Raw genomic sequence first — 22,469 nt, 5'->3', positions numbered from 1 at the left:
TTTATTTGTTTTAGGACTTTAAAATTGTGCACAAGTGACAAAATTAACATTTACAAGTGTTTGCCCTGCTCTAGAGGTGTCCACTGAGTAACACTATGTGGGTAACAGAATTCATTCCAGTTTACTTCTCTAGATATTTTTAAGTATAACTTTTAAGTCAAACTTTAGAAAAAGAAACGAGAAGCCAACTTTCAAGAGAAAAAGATAATGAAAAAATACATCTCTTGGTATTTACTGAAAAGTCCTTTGTGGTAAGCCAGACAGCCATCTCTAATAAAGTTCTTAAAAATTCTTAATAGGGAACATAGAAAAGTATTTAATCTACAAGACATAGCCCATCTTTTAAAGTGACAAATCCCTATTAACAGTGCCATAATGAGAGTGGGGTGGTGGGAACAGTCCACCTGAGTGCAGCAAAAAGGTATGTGTCTCTATGGAATTCGAAAACAATAGTGCATGATATAATGGTCAGTCTACTTTTAATTTTCCACACACTGGCAATCCTAACCAATGTCAAGGTAAAATGTCCTCCCTTCCCTGACTGACAGCTGTTAGCACACCTCCCCCATGCCCACCCTTGGTAAGCCACTCGCTATTAATGTTAGGAAATTTGATTTAAAATCTACCATAACTCTAAAGCATTATCTATCTTTTACCAAGTTAGAAGTTACAGCACTTCATGTAACATTGCAAATTATAAGGTTAAAAGATTCAGTGAAACTATAAAAATAGTATTTTCAAATTTCCTGAAAGTGACCTTTAAGTGAAAAAGAACAGTATTTCCTTTTAATTAAGTTGGAAAGTCGTGTTTTCTACAAGAAGCGAGTGGATTTACCATGGGCTATTACAGGTGACCTTGCCGCCCCTGCCAGCACAGTTGACATATTCAAATATACCAATTTATATATAGGAATTACTGCTTTACTGGAGAAAAAGAGAAAATATAAAATATATTTTTGGTTTCATTGCTATGACTCGAAAATGAAATGAGGACTAGATTAAGAAAATGGCAAATAGTACAAGGACCTGGTTGAGGTTTAATTATACCTCTGCGAGGTCTGAAAAGAGTGCTTGGCTTGTATTACGTCTCAGTGTATCCCAATAGCTTCTGGAGACAAGTTCCTCAGCATCTGTTTTAAGTACCTGTAGAAGTTTTAAGAAGCACAACTGAAATCTAAAGAATAGTCAGAAACAATGATAATTTATACAGTTTAAATCTCTTCTAGCCAACCTTGAAAAGAAAACACATTAGCTTACCTTTTTTGTTTTCTGCTGCACACAGTTGTATCATATTACATCACTGGTAAACCCAGGGCATTTTCAAAGGTGTAATGGTATATAACCACTATTTCTAAGTACAATGTGGCTTTGTCAATAAGAATCACATTCTTCACCCCTGCCCCATGCCCTTCTAATGAAACATACATAACTTCTAAGAAAGTGTGAAATAAAAATTTTATTCACACCTTGTGTGAAGTAAATTTATTTGGAGAAGATTTTGGTAATTTTATAGCAACCTATAAAAATTCAGCTTAATTTAAAAATGAATCATTGTTGGTTAGCATATATTATGTTAGTGCATCAAAGAATCAAAATGACCATATCCATACTTTAGAGAAAGTAAATTTAAATTAATCGAAAACTTGTCACAAAAAAATATGCAAGTTTAAGGCAAACCACTCAAAGCTGATCAGGGATTTGGTGTCTCTTGTAAATAGATCAGGTACTTTCTGATCTATTCCAAGGACAGAGCACTAGCTTCTATCTCGGTACAGGCTAGTCTAAAGCAGGCGATATCAGAATTAAGAAGTGTAGTCTAATCTTTACGTGAAATGTAGAACTACAAGCTTAACTTGGGTCTCTATAAACAAAAATAGTTAAATGTGGTTTCTCTCAGGATTTACCAGGGAAGGTTTCACAGATTCTCAGGCTTGGTCTTCTTTGGGTTATTGTGAGAAGAAAATGCTGCATGATGAATTCAGGAGGGAGCGGCTGATGATGAGAGAAGTCTTATTTTTGTGTGTGTGTTAGTTTTCAAAAGTCCAGTGCCACTAATAAAATTATAAGCATCTGGGAATTATTTCAAAGATCTGTGTTTTAATTCATTATTATGAACTAGAAAACACTGCCTACTGCCCATATTTTAATAAACTTAATAAAATGTTAATAATAAAGTATTATTAAGCAGGAATCACTTATATAACATAGATGTATTTATTACCATAAGTGTAAATGTAGCAATGTGGCAGAGAATCTACTCGTCACCCCCTTTAGCAACTAAATAAGCTGTAACCAAGTAAAATTAACTGAGTGTAGCACTAACACGGTTCATTTTCTTTTACACAGATATAGCAGAACCTCAATAAATGGTAACTAGATTAAATACTCTGCAAAGTTATCTAAATATTTTGAATGTGGATATATTTTTAAACTGTAACGTAGAAAGGCAGTATATGGTCAAGAAAAGGACTGCTAAACCAACCTAACTAGAAAATAAGGCTCACTACACTATTATTAGGAGGGTAACAGGAGTGACTTGCTTGGTGAAGCCAGGCCTCTCCCCTACTTCCAAACCCTGGTCACCCTCATCCCTACCCCACCCACACAGACTGTGATGACATTATTCATACTTACAACATATGAAGGGATAAAATTGGTTTGACAAACTATATTGACACGGATCTCTATAGGAAAAAATGTATGTTCTGAGCATAGAAAAGGGAGGAAGGGAGGGAGGGAGGGAGGGAGGGAGGAAGGAAGGAAAAGAGCAAGAGAGGGAGGAAGGAGGGAGCCATAGTGTGAAAAGTTCATATACTGGAATCCTAACCCCCACGGTGATGGTATTAGGAGGAGGTGGGGCCTCTGGGAGGTGATTAGGTCATGAGGGCAGAGCCTTCATGGATGGGATTAGTGCTCTTAGAAAAGGGGTCTGAGAGAGCTCCCTTGCCCCCTTCCACCATGTGAGGACACAGTGTGAAGGTGCCACCTATGAACCAGGAAGCAGGCCCTCATCAGCTGCCACAATGAATCTGCTGGTTTGGTGATCTTGGACTTCCCAGCTCTCAGAACTATGAAAAATGATTATTCGTTATAAGCCACCCATTTTAAGGTACTTTTGTTATAGCAGCTCAAGCAAAGACAGAAGGAAAGAAGGAAGGAAGTAAAATAAGGGAGAAAGGGAAGATAGAAGGAAGGAAGAAAAAGGAAGTTAGGGGAAAAAAGACCGATTTAGAGATGGGACTCCATCACTGTGGTAAGCAGAACAGAGGCTCCCTAAAGTGGTCCATGTGCAGACAGGTAAATACCCTATATATAAAGTAAGGGTCTGAGAAAGGCTACACGCAGAGGTTAGGCAAACTAGGAAAAAAATCCCAAAATATTAGCCCATAGAATCAGGTGGTAAACTGTCTTTGCTATTAGTGATATTTAAAAACACAGAAAAATATAAACAAACAAAAGAAAACTACATCTTTATAATCTGTCCCCACTATGACAAGTGTGGCCTGAGAAACCATAACCCGAGAATTGTAATTTAAAGTTACATGGGACTGCAGGTACCTGCAATGTATCACAGAAACAAACATGCACACACAAGTCTTCCCAGGAAAAACACACCCTTAACCCAGCCCTTACAGAATCCACACAGATGCATTCCAACAAATACGTGCTCATAATAGGAAATTACTAAACGTAAAAGAACGTAAGCCACCATAAGTAGGAACCAGCAGAAACAACAAACAATAGAACCAGAGCTGCAGGCTCCATATATTGAAATTATTAGATATGGAATACAAAATAAGTTTAATAAGTTTAAAGAAGATGAAGTTGTATTTGACAGGACTTTTTAGGAAAAAGGGACTACCAAAAATTATTAGGCTGATTAGAAAAAAGAACCAAATAAAACTTCTAGAAATGAAAAATGAACCACTGAAATTTAATATCATATTATATATAGCTAGAGAGAAAATCAGTGAACTTGAAGATAATATGAATAAAGTATACAGAATGCAGTGTGAAAAGATAAAAAATATGGCAAATTAAAGAGGAGTTAAGAGACATTAAAACATGAATATCTATCAAAGCTCTAGAAAGTAATATTAGGGAAAATGGGAAAGAGGCAATATTCAGAGACATATTGGCAGTGGATAGTCAAGAAATAATGAAAGCAAACAATCCTCATATTTAAGAAGCCCAATACATTTCATGATAGATACAAGCAAAAAGAGAGATAGACTGTGATAAAACTGTAGAATACCAAAGGCAAACAGAATCTTAAAAGCACCCAGAAAGAAAACAGATTGCCTACAAAAGAATGATAATTAGACCCAGGGTTGACTTTTCATTTCCAGCAATAGAAGCCAGAAGACTGGGATGATACCACAATGTGCTGAGAATAAGTGTCAACCCATAATAATATATATAGTAAAATTCTTTCAAAATAACAGCATGTAAACATATATCGAATCATTATATTATACACCTGAAACTAATATAATGTTATATGCCAATTCTATCTCAATTAAACCAAACAAACGAATCCACAGAAACAGAAGAGGCTGGTTGGTGGTTGCCAGAGGCAGGTGGGAATGATGGTGGTAGAGAAAGGGGTGAAGGAGGTAAAAAGGTACGAACTACCAGTTATAAGATAGGTAAGTCTTGGGGATGTAATGTAAAGCATGGTGACTACAGTTAATAATACTGTGCTGTATGCTAGGAGTTGCTAAGAAAATAGGTCTTAAAGTTTTCATCACAAGAAAAAAAATTGTAACTATGTGAGGGGATGGATGTCAACTCAACTTATTGTGGTATTTTGTGATAAGTACATATATCAAATTATGTTGTACACCATAAGCTGATACCATGTTATATGTCAATTATATCTCAATAAACTAGAAAAAAATAAAGGGAAAAAAAGAGATTTCCAGAGAGAGGGTTTTTAAAAAAATTTATTAGAAGATCACTTGAGGATATACTTTGTGAGTATAAGATTATGAGATTTAGGAAGGGGTGAGATTAAAGAGGGAAATACTGAGTAAAGAAGAGCAAATATATAAGTAATTTGAAACAAACATGAATGATACATATTTTATAAGTCTAACTTGTGGGATTAAAAAAAGACAAGGGCAAACATTATTCAACTTTAAGTACCCATGCCAGGAGAGGAAAGAACAGTATTAAAGAACTTTTAAACTCTATTTTTGAGAAAGAGAATAAAGATATGGCCTAATCTAGTCTTATTAAAATTTCAAAAATAACTACACAAAGAAAAGAAATATAGTGAATGTCTTCTAAACTCAAAATAAACCCAGGTAATGCCAGGGTTACCTTTTTTACCAGGTAACCCAGGTAAAAGAAAGTAAGAAAAGAGAAGAAAAAACAGTATATAGAATGGCTAAAATAAATCCAAATAAGTTAGTAATCACAGTAATGTAAATTGACTGAATTTTCCAATTAAAAAGCATATATTATCAATCCAGATAAAAAGGAACCGATAAAATACACAAAATATACTTTTAAAAAAGACACATCCAAAATATAAGGAAAATGAGAGGTTGTAAATGATAAACCAGGCTTCTAGTAATGACAGACTAGAAAAAACAGTGCCAATCTTCTCACTGAGAATAACTGAAAAATACTGGACAAAACATAATATAGATGTATCTTAAAGCATCTTAAACACATTATTTGCCTTTTGTACTGTGTTGACTGGTACAAAAGCAATGGTGGGTAAAATTGCTGAAGCCTTAGTACAATGACAGCACCAAAGACCAAAGTCATTACATTCTTCAGAAGTTGTCACATTCTTCAGTCATATACTCATATTTAAAAAAAAAGTTTCACTTAAGAATGTACTTGCTGAAGAATAAAACTCATAATTGTGTTAATTTAACCTTTGAGCACACATCTTTTTAACATTCGGTGTGAAGGGAAGCATGCATAAAGCACTTCTGTCTAATGAAGTACTATGGTTGCCTTGAGAAAAAACATCTATGCGGTGGTTTGTGTTGCAAGGTAGACTAGCCACTTTTTTCATGAACCATCACTTTTACTTGAAAGAACAACAGATACACAAACTATGGTTATTTAGACTTTGGTATGTGGCAGGCATCTTTTTGGAAGATGAACCAAGTGAGCCTGTTGCTTCAAGGGAAACAATTGATAGTATTTGTTGCCAAAACAATATACTGCAACAGATTGAATACAGAAGCATGTATGAGAAACCCGCGGTCTTCTACTAAGTCAGACATTAAAGAGATTTACAAAGAATGTAAAAATACCACTTTCCTCACAATATTTTTGACATTATCTTTCATAAAAAATGTTTATGGTAACATGAGAGTTTTAAAAATTATTTTTAAATGTATTAATATTTATAATTTTTTTAGTTTTTATATGGCAAAAATAGATGAATATAACCAACATAAACAAAAGCTCTTTTGGACTCTCAATAATCTTCAACAATGTAAAGGGGTCCTGAGACCAAAACGTTTGAGCACTGCTGCTTATAGCAATAAAAGTGAATGAACTAGGACCAGATACAATAACGCAGATGAAGCTGCCAATCATGATGAGTCAAAGGAGCAACACATAGAAAAACTCATTTAATATGATCCCATTTATATGAAGATCAAAAACGGGCAAAACTAAACTATATTGTTTAGGATACATATAAGTAGGTCATAAAACCTCAAAGCAAAGCAAAGAAATAATTGACATAAAAAGTCTTGATTGTGGTTATCTTTTGAAGGAGAAGAAGGGATTATGATTGGAGACACATGAAGGGGCTTCTGGGGTACGGCAAAGGCAATGTTTTATTTCTTGATCTATATTATATAGTAATTAAACTTTTATTGTTTTTTGTTTTTATATTTACGTTCTATCAGCAGTATATTTCTGAACTAAAATACATATTTAAAAAATCAGGGAGGGGCTTCCCTGGTGGCGCAGTGGTTGGGAGTCCGCCTGCCAGTGCAGGGGGCACAGGTTCGAGCCCTGGTCCAGGAGAATCCCACATGCCGCGGAGAAACTAAGCCCCTGCGCCACAACTACTGAGCCTGCGCTCTGGAGCCCGTGAGCCACAGCTGCTGAGCCCACGTGCCACAACTACTGAAGGCTGCGCACCTAGGGCCCGTGCTCTGCAACAGGAGAAGCCACCGCAATGGGAAGCCCACGCACTGCAACGAGGAGTGGTCCCCACTCGCTGCAACTAGAGAAAGCCCAGGCACAGCAATGAAGACCCAACGCAGCCAAAAATAAAAAAAATAAAAAAATAAAAAATAAAAAAATCAGGGAAAGCTTCATTATCACTAGAGGTAAAAATAGACAATAAAAAACACAAAATGGAAAGTAACATGTTAATAAAAACAAACGTAGTATATTTATTTTGACAATAAAATAGATTTTTAACACAAACACATTTCTAGAGATCTAGGGATAGTATATAATCAAAGATTTAACTTGCTAAGACGACTTAAGTAATCTATATTCTTATACAAGTAATAAGAAGGCTTTGAAATATATAAAATAAAACCAGAATTATAAGTAGAAATTAACAAGTCTAGCATTGTAATGTGTAATTTAACACACTATTTGACAGAACAGCAGAAAAAAACATTAGCAATGATAGAGATTTAAAAATACAATTAATATGTTTGGTCATATATATATTACAACCCTGTACCCGAAATTGAAGAATACACATTCTTTTCAAACACAGATCATTTATGAATATTGACATTGTTTTAGTCCATAAAACAAGTTCAACCCATGTCAAAAAATTATATAAAAATTGCTATATTTTTTGACTACAATGAAATTTGGGTAATAAAGATAATCTTTAAAAAATTTGTAAAATATAAGGTATGTCAAAGTCAAATATACTTGACTTTTGCATTATTTATTCTTTTGAATGTTTTATGTTTCTTTTCATTACCGTAGTAAGATAATCAAGAGCTGACTATATGAGAAATATGAAAAGAATCAGGGTTGTTTGGAAGAGAAAAGGCTGTAAGGTAACTATCTTCCAGGATACAAAAAAGTATGTTCAATCTTACACTGCAGCAAGGAATAATTTGACAGAATACAGGCAGAACCTACTGTAAGGGTGATTAACTTTTGGAACAGGTTACTACAGAGGCCACAGAATCTCTGTCTCTATAGTAAAATCCAGAGGCCCTGCCTTTCCTGAAGGAACTTCTTCCTAAAGATAGAATCTTAGGTTACATTCAGCTCCACGAACTACACTCAAATTAGATCCTTTATCGCTCCAGTTGATCTACAATTCTGGAAACTAGCAGAAAACTGCCTGTTAATTCATAACGTTATACTAATATATTTGTGAAAACATACATCAATGATATTTCATATAAATGTTCAGGTTGTCTGAATTTTTTTTAATTTTAAATAAATCTTCCTTGTTTGCTTGCATTTTTTTTGAAAATGATCATTCCTTTCTAAGCAAAAATTTTCCTATTATATGAAAAAAAGGCAGTTTATATAGCCAACTAAACTAAGGGAGTTGAAACATCATGTAATACATTTAAGACTGGGGATAAAAAAATGACATCGAGTTATATCACTTTAAAATATGTATTTTACATTCTTAGATGAAAAACAAAGATGCCTTCAGTAAAATAAAATATATATGTATTATCACAACAAAATGTAAATTACCTTCCTATTACATAAGTAAGCATAATATAAATGAAATACGTAATTTAAATCTGGTTCTCAGCATTATTCTCTTAATGTCTAAGTGACTACAATTTGCATATGTAGCTTAAACTAGAGCTATATTAGTACCTATTTCCTTTTAATAATATTACTCTGAAATGTATTTTTTAAAAAACCATTTGTCACCTGTATGAAATTTATGAGTTTAAAAGAAAAATATAAATTGCCACAGTTGGAAAAATGATTCATGCAATGACATATTAGGTTAGAAAAATAAATTAAAAAGTCATAATTATTATTAACATTTATTAAGTTTCACAGGGCATATGGCATTAGAGTCTATGAGATTTTCGTCTTATACATTCTTATATATTTTTGAAATAATTAACAGAGGAATCTTTTAAAAATTTTAAGAAAATGGTAGACTTTATTTCATGGAAAACAGTAGTGAAGTTTGCAGAAAAAATTTAAAGTATCTCGTAAGGGATCAAAACAATTAGTCAGTCATAAGGTTCCCATGGACTTGGCTTGTTTTGCAACCCATTCTAGGTCCATTCCTTGTGACTTAGACAAGGTATCTTAGGTTTACCTTATGCTGAATCAGCCTTCAGTGTATACTTAAATCTAGAACAGAATTAGTTTTTATAGTTTGGAATTTTTATTAAATATACAATATAGGAGGCAACACACCTAGAGTTTACACTATAACTGGAACACTTTCAGCAGGACAATTCTGAGTCAGTCACCCTGAATTCAAGAGCTTCTCTCAGGTGTAATTTGTATAATTTGAGGGATCCTTCTAAGTGACTTAAGGATCCTTGGGGAAATCAAATGGACTGTGCATGTTTACATTCAAAAGGGGCCATGGCCTACTCTTAGTTGTGTAGTAGCTGGGCTAACCAACAAGCTCTGACTTTCCAGGAGAAAGGAAAGAAGGAAAGCGTAGTGTGAGAAGAGTACAGTTGGAAGATCACTTGCAGGAACTCCCAACTTTTTCAGGAAAAGGTGAGTCTGAAGATCATAATCCTTTTTGAGAAGTAACATGTGATAGAGTGATATATCAAACATATCAAGTGTCGTCTTACACCAGACTTTTGTATAGACCATAGGCAGAAGGCAGGCATCAAAGGTTTTAGAAAAAAATTTGGGAGAAATACGGAAAAGTAAGAAAAGTTATCCATTAATATCTTCTTTATTAGAATTAAGAAAAGACTGTATATCAGATGGACAGATCCAGTTCTTAAAATACCTGTGTCCTGCAAGAGCATAGCCTGAGAATCTGCTCCATAAATTGTATTTAACTCTTCAAATACCACTGAAAAATATAAAATTTCAATTATTCTACCAGAGTTTTTGGTTGTTTCACTCACCTTTCCCTTATTCTAATCTAAAGCTAAAGATATACAATTGCTCTGTTAGTTTTAGTCTCCTCATAAATCTAGGAAGGAAATAAAAATTTTTGGCCTGGTTGCACATTATTGTATTCGATAAATTCCTAAACATGCTCAGTAACAGATCTGGCTTTATACAGAGAAATAGCATTATCAAGTAAAACAGGTGAGGACTATTTACATAAAGAACATTTAAAGTATTGTACATACACTATTAGTAGGAGAATGGTATCCATAAAGTTGAAGACGCTGACATAGAGCACAAAGGGCCAAATGAAGTGTCACATTTCAGAATGAACCCAAGTATAGCAAAAGAAAAAAAGAAAAAGATGACAAAATAATCAATTAGGAAGGGCAAATCATTATGCTACATTCTATATACAGCATAAACACAGTACAAGTGGGATAAATGTTAAAGATGAGTAGCAAAGTTTTTTAAATCTCATATAATTAAACATTAAATGAACTTGTGCTCATTTCAACCACTTTCATTTTAACTTTTTGATAGAACTACTGCTTTGAGTAAAACATGTTCCTCCAAAGTATGCAGTTTTACTGAGACATGCTTCAGCGATTCCATGTGGGATAAGGGGGAAATCTAGATGCAGCAGTATGGTGGTGGGAATGGTATGAGACCTACAGTGGCATCTTGTTCTGCTCCTGTTTAGTGCCATGACCTCAGGCAAGTTAACAAACCTCTCTAAGATGGTTTTCTCATCTGTAAAAAGGTATGATACTTACCTCAGAGAAGTGTAATGAGGACTAAATGAGAGTAACATTTATAATGGATATAGTACAGAGCTTAGCACATAATAAGTGTCCCAAGAAATTTTATGTTCATTTCCCTCTTTATTTCTGAAGCATAGTTAATTTTGGTATGTAAATATTTTACAATTTAGTCGTGCTAAAATTTTGATTTGGGTATGTAATATTCAGTTTAAAGTAGCTGTATCGTTCTACTAATTAAAAGAGAATTTCGTGTTTCACGATTAGCTAATCTGTTTGAGTATTCATTATATTTCATACACTGTTAAGTGGCTACATGTTTTAGCTCATTTAACCCCCATAACAATCACATGTGCTTATTACTCCTATTCTCGTACAAATGAAGAAACTGCGGCACAGAGAAATTTAAGGACCTGGTTCAAGGTCCCCCAGGTAATGAATGGCAGAGCTAATAGTCAAACCCGGAAAACCTGGCTCTTGAGCCTGTGCTACACTGTCTCCCTAATGTAATCTATATATTTTCACTATAAGCTAAATTCAATTGCTTCAAAACTCAAATATCTCATCAGTTCAGATATGCATTATTTAAAATGTGACAACTATTAACAATAAGTTACCACTAATTATTATTGTTAAACACAGTAACAAATATTTGGAGAGAGCTGTATTGTCCTAGAGTGTTGTTTAGTTCAGAGGTTGTACTAAAGATTATTTCTGAATTGTTTTAAGAAATAGTTCTGAGAGCTAAATTCTGTAAATGAGATTTCAGGAGCCACTAATTGTAAGCTATGTAAGATAAACACCTCTGAGGTACCCATGGAGATCAGTGCCTTTAGCAAGCATTCCTTTACACATAAATAAGTTATATACTACTTATAAGTTATTTTTATCTGTTCTTTAAATCAGGTCTCCTTCCCCATATATCTGCTACAGAATGCTTCATTGATCTACGTATACTCATGTAAACTAATACAATTTAGGGTATGCTGATATAATTTAGATTTCATAATTCAGATAAACTTTCCCTAAGTAATCCAATTTAATGAAGTTTTACTACATCACTATTATTTGCATTAAATCATCAGTATTAAATTTACTTTACCTGGGCTGCAATGACGCTTTTGTGCTGACACTGTAGCTTTTCCCAATGTGGGTTGTCTGCTATTATTATTCCCTTTCCTCTCTCCCTTTGTTATTCGACTTAGGTATTTTAGTAAATGTTAATGATTAGAATAGGATTGTGACTTTACTGGAAGATCCATTAAGTCCTTTCTGGAATTAGTATAAATAAACAGTTAAATTTGTATCCATTGAAATACTATCTACTTTATCACTGAGGTTTACCAAAAGATTCATTAACATAATTCAACCTCCTTAATGATATTTTATTAACAACTTGCCTATCCAGTCAATTGGGGGTAATCCATCAAAATTAAAATAACTGTTTACTCTTTTAGTATATTATCTATAGACAGTGTCTTCTATTGATATAAGTGTCTTCCATAATTAGTCTACTGGGGGTGATTCAACAAATACTGACAAATATATCATAGTCAAATATCCTAAGAAATAATATATATTCATAATCCTGATAATCTGCTTTTATTAGTATAAATACATACTTCGAAAATCTACTGGGACTGAATATGACACCCATCTGCTACAGATAACCCATGTTTAAAGAAAACCTAATACATATCCTTATAACAACGAGAATAATAAAAAATGCTGCAGTTCTTTGAAGTTAATTATTTGAATTCCAGATAGACCAATTAAACTATTTCACAGGGCCATGAATTTGCAAATTAAACAATTATCATTTACATGCCAACAAAATTCACCATGTTTCTGCTATCTAAGTACCAGAGGAAGAAATATGATACAGTGGGTAAAAGGGCAGGTTTTGGAGCTGGCCAGCCATGGGTTCAAATGTTGGTTTTGCCATTTAATAGCTATGGAATTTTGGACAAGATACTTAACCTTTCCAACTGTCAGTTTTCTCATCTATAATTACAGATAATAAGGGAACTGCTGGGTAGCGTAAATAAGAAAACGCATGCAAAGCACCTAGTACAGTGTCTGATACTAAGGTCTCAGTATCTGCGTGTTATTTTTATTATGTGAACCTGAGTTGTTGTCAGGCTGAAATACTTGGGACAAGCAAAAAAGAAAACTAGTAGGAAAATGGAGGGAAATGTTGCTTAACTCTACCTTCAGAATAAGATGAAAACATTACTCTTACCAGAAGAAGAATCTATAATATATATTTCTATGAATGCAAAAAAACATATTATTTCCTTGTTTTTGCTTCAACATTCATATTGTTATAGCATTACTAAATTTACTCACAGGTATAATTAAATCTTTGCAATTCACCTTTAAATTTTTACATGCATAATGATCTGTATTAATCTATTATATGATATACCCTTCAAATCTCATGGATAACAACAATACAGATGAAAATGATTTAATGAATGTGATTATGGATACAGATGTTTAATATCAATACTTGATATAAATATTGATATCAAAGCATATAAATACTGAAGCAATTTTTCTACATAAGAACTTTAGAAAGTTTTCAAGAAAGGGACAGGTCCAAAGTTACAGGCTTTAATTATTGTTTCTCAACATGAATAAAATAATTCTTGCCTAGAAAGCCCCCCTGAAAGTATTATAAATTATTCTTACCAGCATTGCACGCTTTTCTTCATCTCCTTTAGTTTCTCTCTTTTCATTTTTTTTCCTGAATATTTCTTGAAGCTGAAAAAAAAAAAAAATCAAAAATCAAATATCCAACAAGAGTTTCTGGGTACCTACCTAACACCCTGTGCTAGGTATATTCTAAAAAGAAAGAAAATAGTTAGCTTCATATACCAAGATCATTAAAACTAGTATAAATATATTTTCTGATATCAATGTTTTTCCTGAGAAAAAGGCAACCCAGTACCAAAGGATCTATTAAATAGTTTTACTTTATCTCTAAGACAAAGATGTGGAGCCTGTGGCATATACATAAAAAGAGATGAAGCCTACTGAGGGATAAAGGACATTGGACCGGAACTCAGGGGTCTGGGCTTGAGCCCATCTTCTGTCATACACTAATTTTATAATGGGGGACAGGTCATTCAACCCTCGCTGGGCTCCAATTTGCTCCTATATGAAATGTAGATGGGCTAGACGACCTCTAAGGTCTCTTTCAGGTAACTGATCATTGTGGTAGGAACATGGGCTCTCCATGTATAAGCCCTTGAGCAAGTTAGTCTAATTATTTAAGGCTTGTTTTCCATATCAGGAACATGAAGATAATATCTTACAGAATCTCTTAGGGCAGCATTTTTTTCCAGCTTTACTGAGGTATAATCGATAGGTCTTATAAAAATAATGTTGTACAGAGTAAATATTACAAGTAATTACTTAGCACATTGCCTGTCACACAGTTAACTTCTCAATAAATGTTAGCTACCATTATACAAGGCATTATTTCCTCTTTAAAATCCTATTTTACAAATGGAAGCCTAATCCTGTCTCTATATCAGTTTTCTGACAAGGTCATTGCTCTTGTCTGTGTAATTTGAACAGCTATCTCAACTCTTTACTTCACTTTGTATGGCTATAGTTGAAAGTCAAAATGTGTTACCTCCCAAGATATGAAATAACAATTAAAATATACAGTACAAAATGTAAATGATTTTATTAACACATAAATTTATTTCCACACTTTTTCTTAGTGAAAAGAATTTTTATTTTTTGCAAGGTTATTAATAATCACTTCATAAATAGGCAGGAGGACCGCAGATTTTAGACCTCTACATATAACTTTGCCCAACTCCACCTCTACTTCCAAACTCTTTGCTGTTTACAAACAAACAACAAACAAAAAACTATTAGTACACAGCCACTGCAGAGGAGACCACCCCTTTAAAGCAAGGGCAACTTTTGTAAGAGTGTACAGTGGAAATAAATAGAAATTCTGCATGAATGTTTTCACCTCCCATCTCCACAAACAGACAAGATTCCGAAAGACAGGCAACTTCCAATGAACTGAGTTCCAAAAGTTAATCTTTAAGACAGTGGGGTGGAACTTGGCACTGCTGTCATAGAAAGTTTATTGAAAATTATTTAGATTACTAGGTCCATTGTGAAAGTCCTAAAATACAGTTGTACACTGTCATGACAGAACTATAGTAAACTAAGCCTGTTCATTTTAGGGTGTACGTGCATCTCTCGATCTACTGCAATGAAGCTGAAACCTCTCGCCTCCCCCGTATCCTGAAAGGCACTGCAGTGAGGGACCCTTCGTGGTTCCAGCTCCAGTGACCTGCTCAGGCACTGTATGCAGGCAAGGGCCACATGGGTATTAGATTAAGCCTTTTGATGGATCGCAATATTAGTTAGCTTGCTTCCTTTTTAATGGCTAATTAGCTTTTGATGAGGATTTCTCTCTCTTCTCTTTCCTACCATGGAAAAGAATGACTGCATAGTTTCTCTTCTATGCGCCAGCCTCTGAAGAAAATACTAAGCTATTTAAGAGGTTTTCCAAGGAATTTTTATTGGCTCGATACACAGGAAAAATAGAAAATTAAATGGCTATTTATGTTATTTTTCCCTTCTCTTTTCACTAGGAGAGTAGAGGTAAATATTGAGTTAAACATAAATGCTAAGGGTAGAGGTTGTTACTGGAAGGAGTAAACTAATGTTAATCTCCGTTTTGGAGAAAAACAGAATAGGCATTTGGTCACAGAAGTAGATAAAGGACACAGGGGTAAAAAGCAATGGAAAAATTCTGGAAGGTGGGGGTGGTAAGATGAGAGAGCAGCTGATGATGCTGTCAGACCAGCACCGACACGGGACCAGTCGGGTAAGAAAGGCTGAAGGACAAATACCAAGAACACTCTTACCCTCCACTGGAGATCAGCCCCTGGTCAAAGACAGGAGAAGGGAGTAGGAAATTGGGCTAAGACTGGAATACAAGGCAGCAATGAGTGGAAGAGAAAAGGAGAAAGAAAAATCGTAAATCCTTTAATGAGAAGGAAGGGGAGTTCCTGTGGCAAAGAGCTGTCTGTGATTGGGTGGCTGATATGATAGAGACTGAGCATGCATAACACCTCAGGATTGCTTGTCACCCACCCAGTGGAAAACATCTGACACATTTCAAACTTCCAGAAGATGTGTAAACAGCTATAAGCATCTTTATACACTGAATATAATTTATTTTTTTATAGTGTAAAAATCATGCAAAATAGGGACTTCCCTGGTGGTCCAGTGGTAAAGAATCTGCCTTGCAATGCAGGCGATGTGGGTTCGATCCCTGGTGAAGGAACTAAGATCCCACATGCCGCGGGGCAACTAAGCCCATGCACCACAACTACTGAGCTCGGAGCCCTCAACTCGAGAGCCCATGTGCCACAAACTACAGAGCCCACGTGCTCTGGAGCCCGTGACACAATTAGCAAAGAGAAAACCCACACGCCACAACTAGAGAGAAGCCTGCGCGCCACAACGAAATATCCTGCATTCAGTAACAAAGACCTAATACAGCAAAAAACCAAAATCATTCAAAATAAAGTACATGAGTATATACTTTATTAAATTAAAGTGAAAACATAAAATTTTCACTCTTTTTTCTACAACGGTATTCTAAATAATGCAAAACATAAAAATATAAGTAAGCAATGTTTAATTATTGATAAAATGTAGCTTGTAATATACATACCACCAAAAACTCCTTTTTATCTACCATCTCATTGCCATCGGTGTCAAACATGTTGAAAGCTATTCTAAAACCTGCATGTGGCTCTGCCAGAAAAGAACAGGAAAAGTATTTGTGAAATGAAAAAATGTTTTTAAAGTAAAAAAATCCACATTAGTTGTAAACAATTATTCACATTCTATACAGAAATACTTTCTTTAACCAAGAAATTAAAAGCAACATGTTATTATTTAAATATAATAAAAGCTACATGTAAGTATATATATTTCTGCTTCATAAATTAGCACACTTAGTAACACAATTGATAATACACTTTAAATCTACTTGTGTGATACCTGTTGCATAGCACTGACAGTAAAATTTGACTACCTTCCTTCCAAAGATAAATATTTCTTTCTTATCCAAAGTCTGTCAGTTTGTTTAAAAGGAAAATATCAGCTCATCACATCTGAAGTATTTTTAATATGTCAGCTACTTAGAACAGAAGGAAAAATAAGAATATGACACAATGGAGCAGTCTAAAATCTTGGGAAAATTATAATGGAAATAACCTGCGAAAAAATGTCAAGCATGAGAGATTACATATTTGGGTTTGAACTTCTAGAGGCTTCAAATACAGAAATATAAAGAGAGCTTGAATACTTAATTCTCCCCAAATACAAGGAACAACTCCTTTTCTGAGAAAATCAGAATTTCACACATTACGAACTGCCTTAATTGTATGAACCCTATAATGAGATTCAATCCTTCTTCTCTTTTCACTTCTAAGGCATAAAGAAGAAAACCTGGACAGAAGAAAACTTGAACGTATCCTTCAAAAAGGAGCTCAGTGTACATGCCTTTTTCAAAACATCTGACCTTCTCTTTTAAGATGACTGGCAAAAAGTTTAAAAAGGACCTCTCACAGATACACTTGCCACTACCTGTTGTGAAACCGTGAACCCGGCAAAAACAAAGCACACAGCTCTACTTTCTTAACGGGTAATAGCTGTCTCTGAAAATAATGGAAATGAAAGCCAGTCTTTTATGGAAGTTCATTTTTTTGCACGTATTTTAGGAATCTAGACTTATTTTCATTATCATTTGCTTGAGAAAGAAATAAAAAGTTACACCATCTCTGATAACCAAGATTTAAGCTTTAAAAATATCTGAAGACACATAGAAAGAAGTCCTCACCAGCATTACTTGGAAGGGAATATTAAGTTAAAGTAATAAAAAGTAAAGGGGAGAAAACTATGGACAGGTAACATAGATTATCTAGCCCACTTCCTGCCAGCCCTCTTTTCACATTTTTCTTGGTTCTAATCTAAACGACACCCATAACTTTTCAATTCAAACTCTTAGTAGTTTCTAAGATGGGTCCTGAACTCCAAATGAAGATTCACAGCATCCAAAGATCCTACCCTTTCTGTAGTAAGCAAAAACCACTATCTGTGTTTTTTCCAACATGCTTAAACCAACCCTGTCCCAGCTCAACAAGTGGCTTTCCTCACCAGTTTTGTTTTACTCGGACCCATCACTCTGCTGGTCCAGGCACTTATAACTTCTAATTTTGCATCTAAAGTTGTTCTGCTAACAAGATAACTTTAAAACAAGTCTCTGAGACACTCCTTGGCACCCACTCCTCTACTTTCCACAGTGGCATTCATCACTGACTGGACTGAAATCATCAGAATGGCTTTCCACTCTGGGACAACCTCAGGATGTCCTATAACTAACTGCACAATACTTGCTTTTCTTCAGCACCAACATTTTAAATGACTTTGAGCCAGGAGGAAAAAAGCAAGAAAAAAATATACAATTTTTGAAATACACATGTGTGCGAGCACACACACACACACACACACACCCCAAATTTCCTGCAACAGAACTCCAACATAACAGCATCCATTACTAAATTCAGAAATAACACAGTGGCTGTGAATTTTCTAATTACAGAAGTATAGGAATTTTAAGATTGGTTTCTAATGACACAATTTTATTGATGTTCTTGTTTCCACACATCTCCATAAATCTCCACAATTGGAAATTCCACTAGCCACATTCTTTTATTTCACTCCTTTCTTCATTCATTTGCCAATTATTTTCTGAGAGGCTACCATGTGAAAAGATAAAATCTTTGCCATCGTGGACCTTGCATTCAACTGTGGGGAGAGAGACAAAAACATGTAAACCAGTAAACAAACACTTTCGAATAGTTCAAGTACTATGAAGAAAATAAAACATTGTAAAGGGATAAAAGGGGAGAGATGGAAGAGGGAGTTATTTTAGGGAGAATGGTCAAGTAAGCCTTCTCTAAGTCTTCATATTTCAAAGGAAACCTGAATGATTTTTACTATCCTGAGGATCTTTAGTAAAAGCACTGATGGTAGAGGGAGCAGAAAGTACGAATTCCTGAGGTGAGAATTCAGGGAATAAAAAGGTCAGGTGACTGGAGCACTGTGAACTATAGCATGTAAGTTCCTCCATTAAATGCAACAAAATTTAACTGAACACCTTAGTAAACCCTTCATGTACTTCATAAGAATTGCTGTATATGAGAGGAAGATAATAATAAAGCTGTTGTAGGATGTATGATGGGTCTTCTTATAGACTTACTAGTTAAAGGACTCATTCTTTCACACTAGTCTTGCAGAAAATGTGATTTGAATGAATGAGTGTAGCAGGAAATTTACAAATCACTACACATCCTGACCTTTAGGCTCCCATGTAGATCCAACCACAGGGATTGATATAGGATATTAAGCGTATAATTTATGAGCATTTTATTTACTGCACCATAAGCCATAATAATATTTATGGTTTTGACCCTTGATAGTACTGTGCTTAGCATTTTCCACTGCCAGTTAGACATGAATTTTGCAAAACAGCCTGGATAGACCTAAACTGATTTTCAATGCAGGGGTCACAGGTTCGAGCCCTGGTCCGTGATGATCCCACATGCCTCAGAGCAACTAAGCCCGTGCACCACAACTACTGAGCCTGTGCTCTAGAGCTCGTGCGCCACAACTACTGAAGCCCATGTGCCTAGAGCTCGTGCTCCGCAACGAGAGAAGCCACCGCAATAAGCCCACACACCGCAACAAAGAGTAGCGCCTGCTCGCCACAACTAGAGAAAGCCCACGTGCAGCAACGAAGACCCAATGCAGCAAAAAATAAATTAATTAATTTAAAAAAGATTTATTTCCCAAGATTATGCTTGAGAAAGAAAACTGTATCCAGAAATAGATTTAATGAGTATACTTACTTGTTAAAATACATAAAAGAAAAAGATATTCTGTGTAAGAAATCACACCTAGAAGAAAAATAGTATTAGTGATGCTATATATAAAATATTACTTTCTCTTCATATTTATCAGGTAAAATATTATTCTTATAATAGCAGTAATATTTATAAAGAACTTAGAGTTTTAAAGAAGATGCTAAATATTGTTTTCAATGAGACTAAACTATTACTACAAAATCAGGGTGAAAGAAACAAATGAATTTTACATTGTTTCATATGCCTCTGTAGAAACCCATACAAAAATCACATTAATGCTTCCAGATATACTGGCATAAAAGCAAAATTATCAATAATGTTTACATATAGCTGTAAATTTTAAATGTGTTGCTAGCTTTCAAGGTATGAATCTAACATAAAATAAAAATGTTGGAAATGGATAACACTGTAAAATGCTTAATAATTTCTTAGTAACCCTTGAATAAAACATTTAGATATTCTTGCTTAGAGATTTGACTTCTTATTGCATTCAAAAAACACAACTCTATAGTTATTACTTTTCTCCTTTCAAGTTATCACTCATTATTCTTGATAAGCTTCATGCTTCTATTAAATGTAATCTAAGAAGTTTCAATTTTTACAGAAAGCTTACACTTTCTGTATGTTGTATCCTGAGTTCTCTGTAATCTCATAAACTTTAAAAGGAGTTTGTTTGGACTACATAAAAACATACATTCTGTTACTCAAATTCTTGCTTTTGGATTATAACACTCAAAACTAGAATTAATGGCTTAATTGTTTTTCCAAGTGTATCCTGAGAAAATGAAAATCAGAAATAAGCCAATAACACTTATCCAGATACCAGACAGTCCTCATGTTTGGTAAAAGGGTATAAAAATCCTTAAAATAATCAGATCGTGAACTTTAAAACTCCACTTTACCTGATGTTCTTTGAGGCTACCCTCTTTGTTACAGAACAAAGGAAGAGGAGTCACTGTCAGGCAGTTTGTCAGAAGATGTGAAGGGACCGAGCTAGGAGGCCCTGAAAGCATTCCCGTCTTTTGTTTATACTAGAATATTGTGACCTATAGACATAGTTCTGGTTGATTGCCATGAATGTTATGGGAGAAAGATTCTGGAATGGTCAACGTATATAAGATACAATACCTAGATTCCATAGGGATCCCTCAAAAAAAAAGATCTGGAAATGGGCTCTGTACCTCCATAACCCCGTCCCACTGACTTGCTCTGACTTGGTGGAACGCACAAGCGGTGCTGGTTAGCATAAGGAAGTTTAAGATCTGCTCTACACCGTTTACTTGATAATCAACTCAAGATTCCCCTCACTGAAGGATTACAAAACAGCGAGAGTCCTGATGATGATGATCATGGTAGGCACTTGTCTGAAGTACTAAGTGGTTTTTGAGGTGGTGTAATCCACAGGGAAGAAAAACAAAGTGAGAAACTCATGATATAATTTAATAAAAATGGTCAGGGACATATATACACGACCAAATATAAAATAGATAGCTAGTGGGAAGCAGCCGCATGGCACAGGGAGATCAGCTTGGTGCTCTGTGACCACCTAGAGGGGTGGGATAGGGAGGGTGGGAGGGAGGGAGACGCAAGAGGGAGGGGATATGGGGATATATGTATGTGTATAGCTGATTCACTTCGTTATACAGCAGAAACTAACACACTATTGTAAAGCAATCATACTCTAGTAAAGATGTAAAAAAAAAAAAAAGGTCAAGGAGAAGGGAAAATATTACTAAACATGAACTGTAGATTCATAATGTTTTTAATTACAAAAATGGAAAACCATTAGATTAACCTTTCAATTTATTTTAAGGCCACCCAGGGTCAAAAATAAAATAATTAAATGCTAAGCATATAGTAATGTTTCGATCCTTAGAAAAAGAGGCTAAGAAAGATGCCAACTAGGTTTCTCTTGAAAATTCAATTTTAAAAAATTCTAAGGGAAGTTTCTTAAAAGCATTACACTGTTTAGTTCCTATATCATGATATATTACAGTTAGCTATTATAACTAAGTCTATGTAATTCATGTTTTCATAAATGCTGTATACCAATTAAATTTTTGTAAAACTGCCTAACATTTTCTTGCTGGGTTATATTTTAAGCAGACAAAATTAATTTGTAAATTAGTTTTCAATAGTTCTAAAAACTTAGCTTTACAATTCCTCTTCCACCTAATCTCTTTATAAAAAAGCAAGATTCTCTGTAACTCTCTACTTTACCTAACCCTATGGTTCTAAAACTTCTTGGGTACACGGATTACCTTGATAATCCCATCACTATGACATAGATCTGCACTGTTCTACAGTGTAGCCATTGGCCACACGGGGCTATTTAAATTTAAAATAATTAAAAGTAGATAAAATTAAAAATTCAGTTCCTCAGATACAGGAGCCCCATTTCAGGTAATTAATAGCCACATTTGGCTCGTGGCTACCATACGGACATTCCCATCACTGCAGATAGTTCTATTGGGTAGCACTGAATAGATCATCTCCCCCTGAAGAAAATATGCAAATATGCATACAATTTAAGTAGGATTAGGACCTGCCTAAACCTATGGCTTCCAGATTTAACCCTCCCCCTAACTAAAAAGAATTTCCTTCTTCCATGCATTTATCTGTCTTGGATTATATTTGATCCAATTGCATTTTCCCACGAGAGGTATTAAAGAAATATTTTTTACATTCACCAATTTCCCTC

At 34.6% G+C, this 22,469-nt stretch overlaps 1 protein-coding gene across 7 annotated transcripts in view; it reads right to left on the bottom strand.

The window, feature by feature from the left end:
* Positions 1-22,469, bottom strand: part of MICU3 (mitochondrial calcium uptake family member 3) — an 87,552-nt gene that overhangs the window by 23,133 nt on the left and 41,950 nt on the right. For 5 of the 7 annotated variants that reach the window (XR_013825442.1, XM_079908985.1, XM_079908981.1 and 2 more), the window contains 5 exons: positions 19,754-19,801; positions 16,510-16,592; positions 13,485-13,556; positions 10,275-10,313; positions 1,048-1,143 (listed from right to left, as the gene is read on the bottom strand). Coding sequence is in view for 6 of the 7 variants with exons in the window: in XM_079908985.1 (XP_079765111.1) it covers positions 1,048-1,143; positions 10,275-10,313; positions 13,485-13,556; positions 16,510-16,592; positions 19,754-19,801 (338 nt within the window). In the remaining variant the exon portion in view is untranslated. The remainder of the gene's footprint in view (positions 1-1,047; positions 1,144-10,274; positions 10,314-13,484; positions 13,557-16,509; positions 16,593-19,753; positions 19,802-22,469) is intronic. The other 2 variants (XM_079908983.1, XM_079908984.1) reach the window with 2 other exon arrangements.

The sequence above is a fragment of the Stenella coeruleoalba genome (assembly GCF_951394435.1).
Source record: "Stenella coeruleoalba genome assembly, chromosome: 21".
Taxonomy (NCBI): Eukaryota; Metazoa; Chordata; class Mammalia; order Artiodactyla; family Delphinidae; genus Stenella; species Stenella coeruleoalba.
The sequence above is the reverse complement of the archived record's forward strand: the minus strand, read 5'-3'. Positions and strand labels throughout refer to the sequence as shown.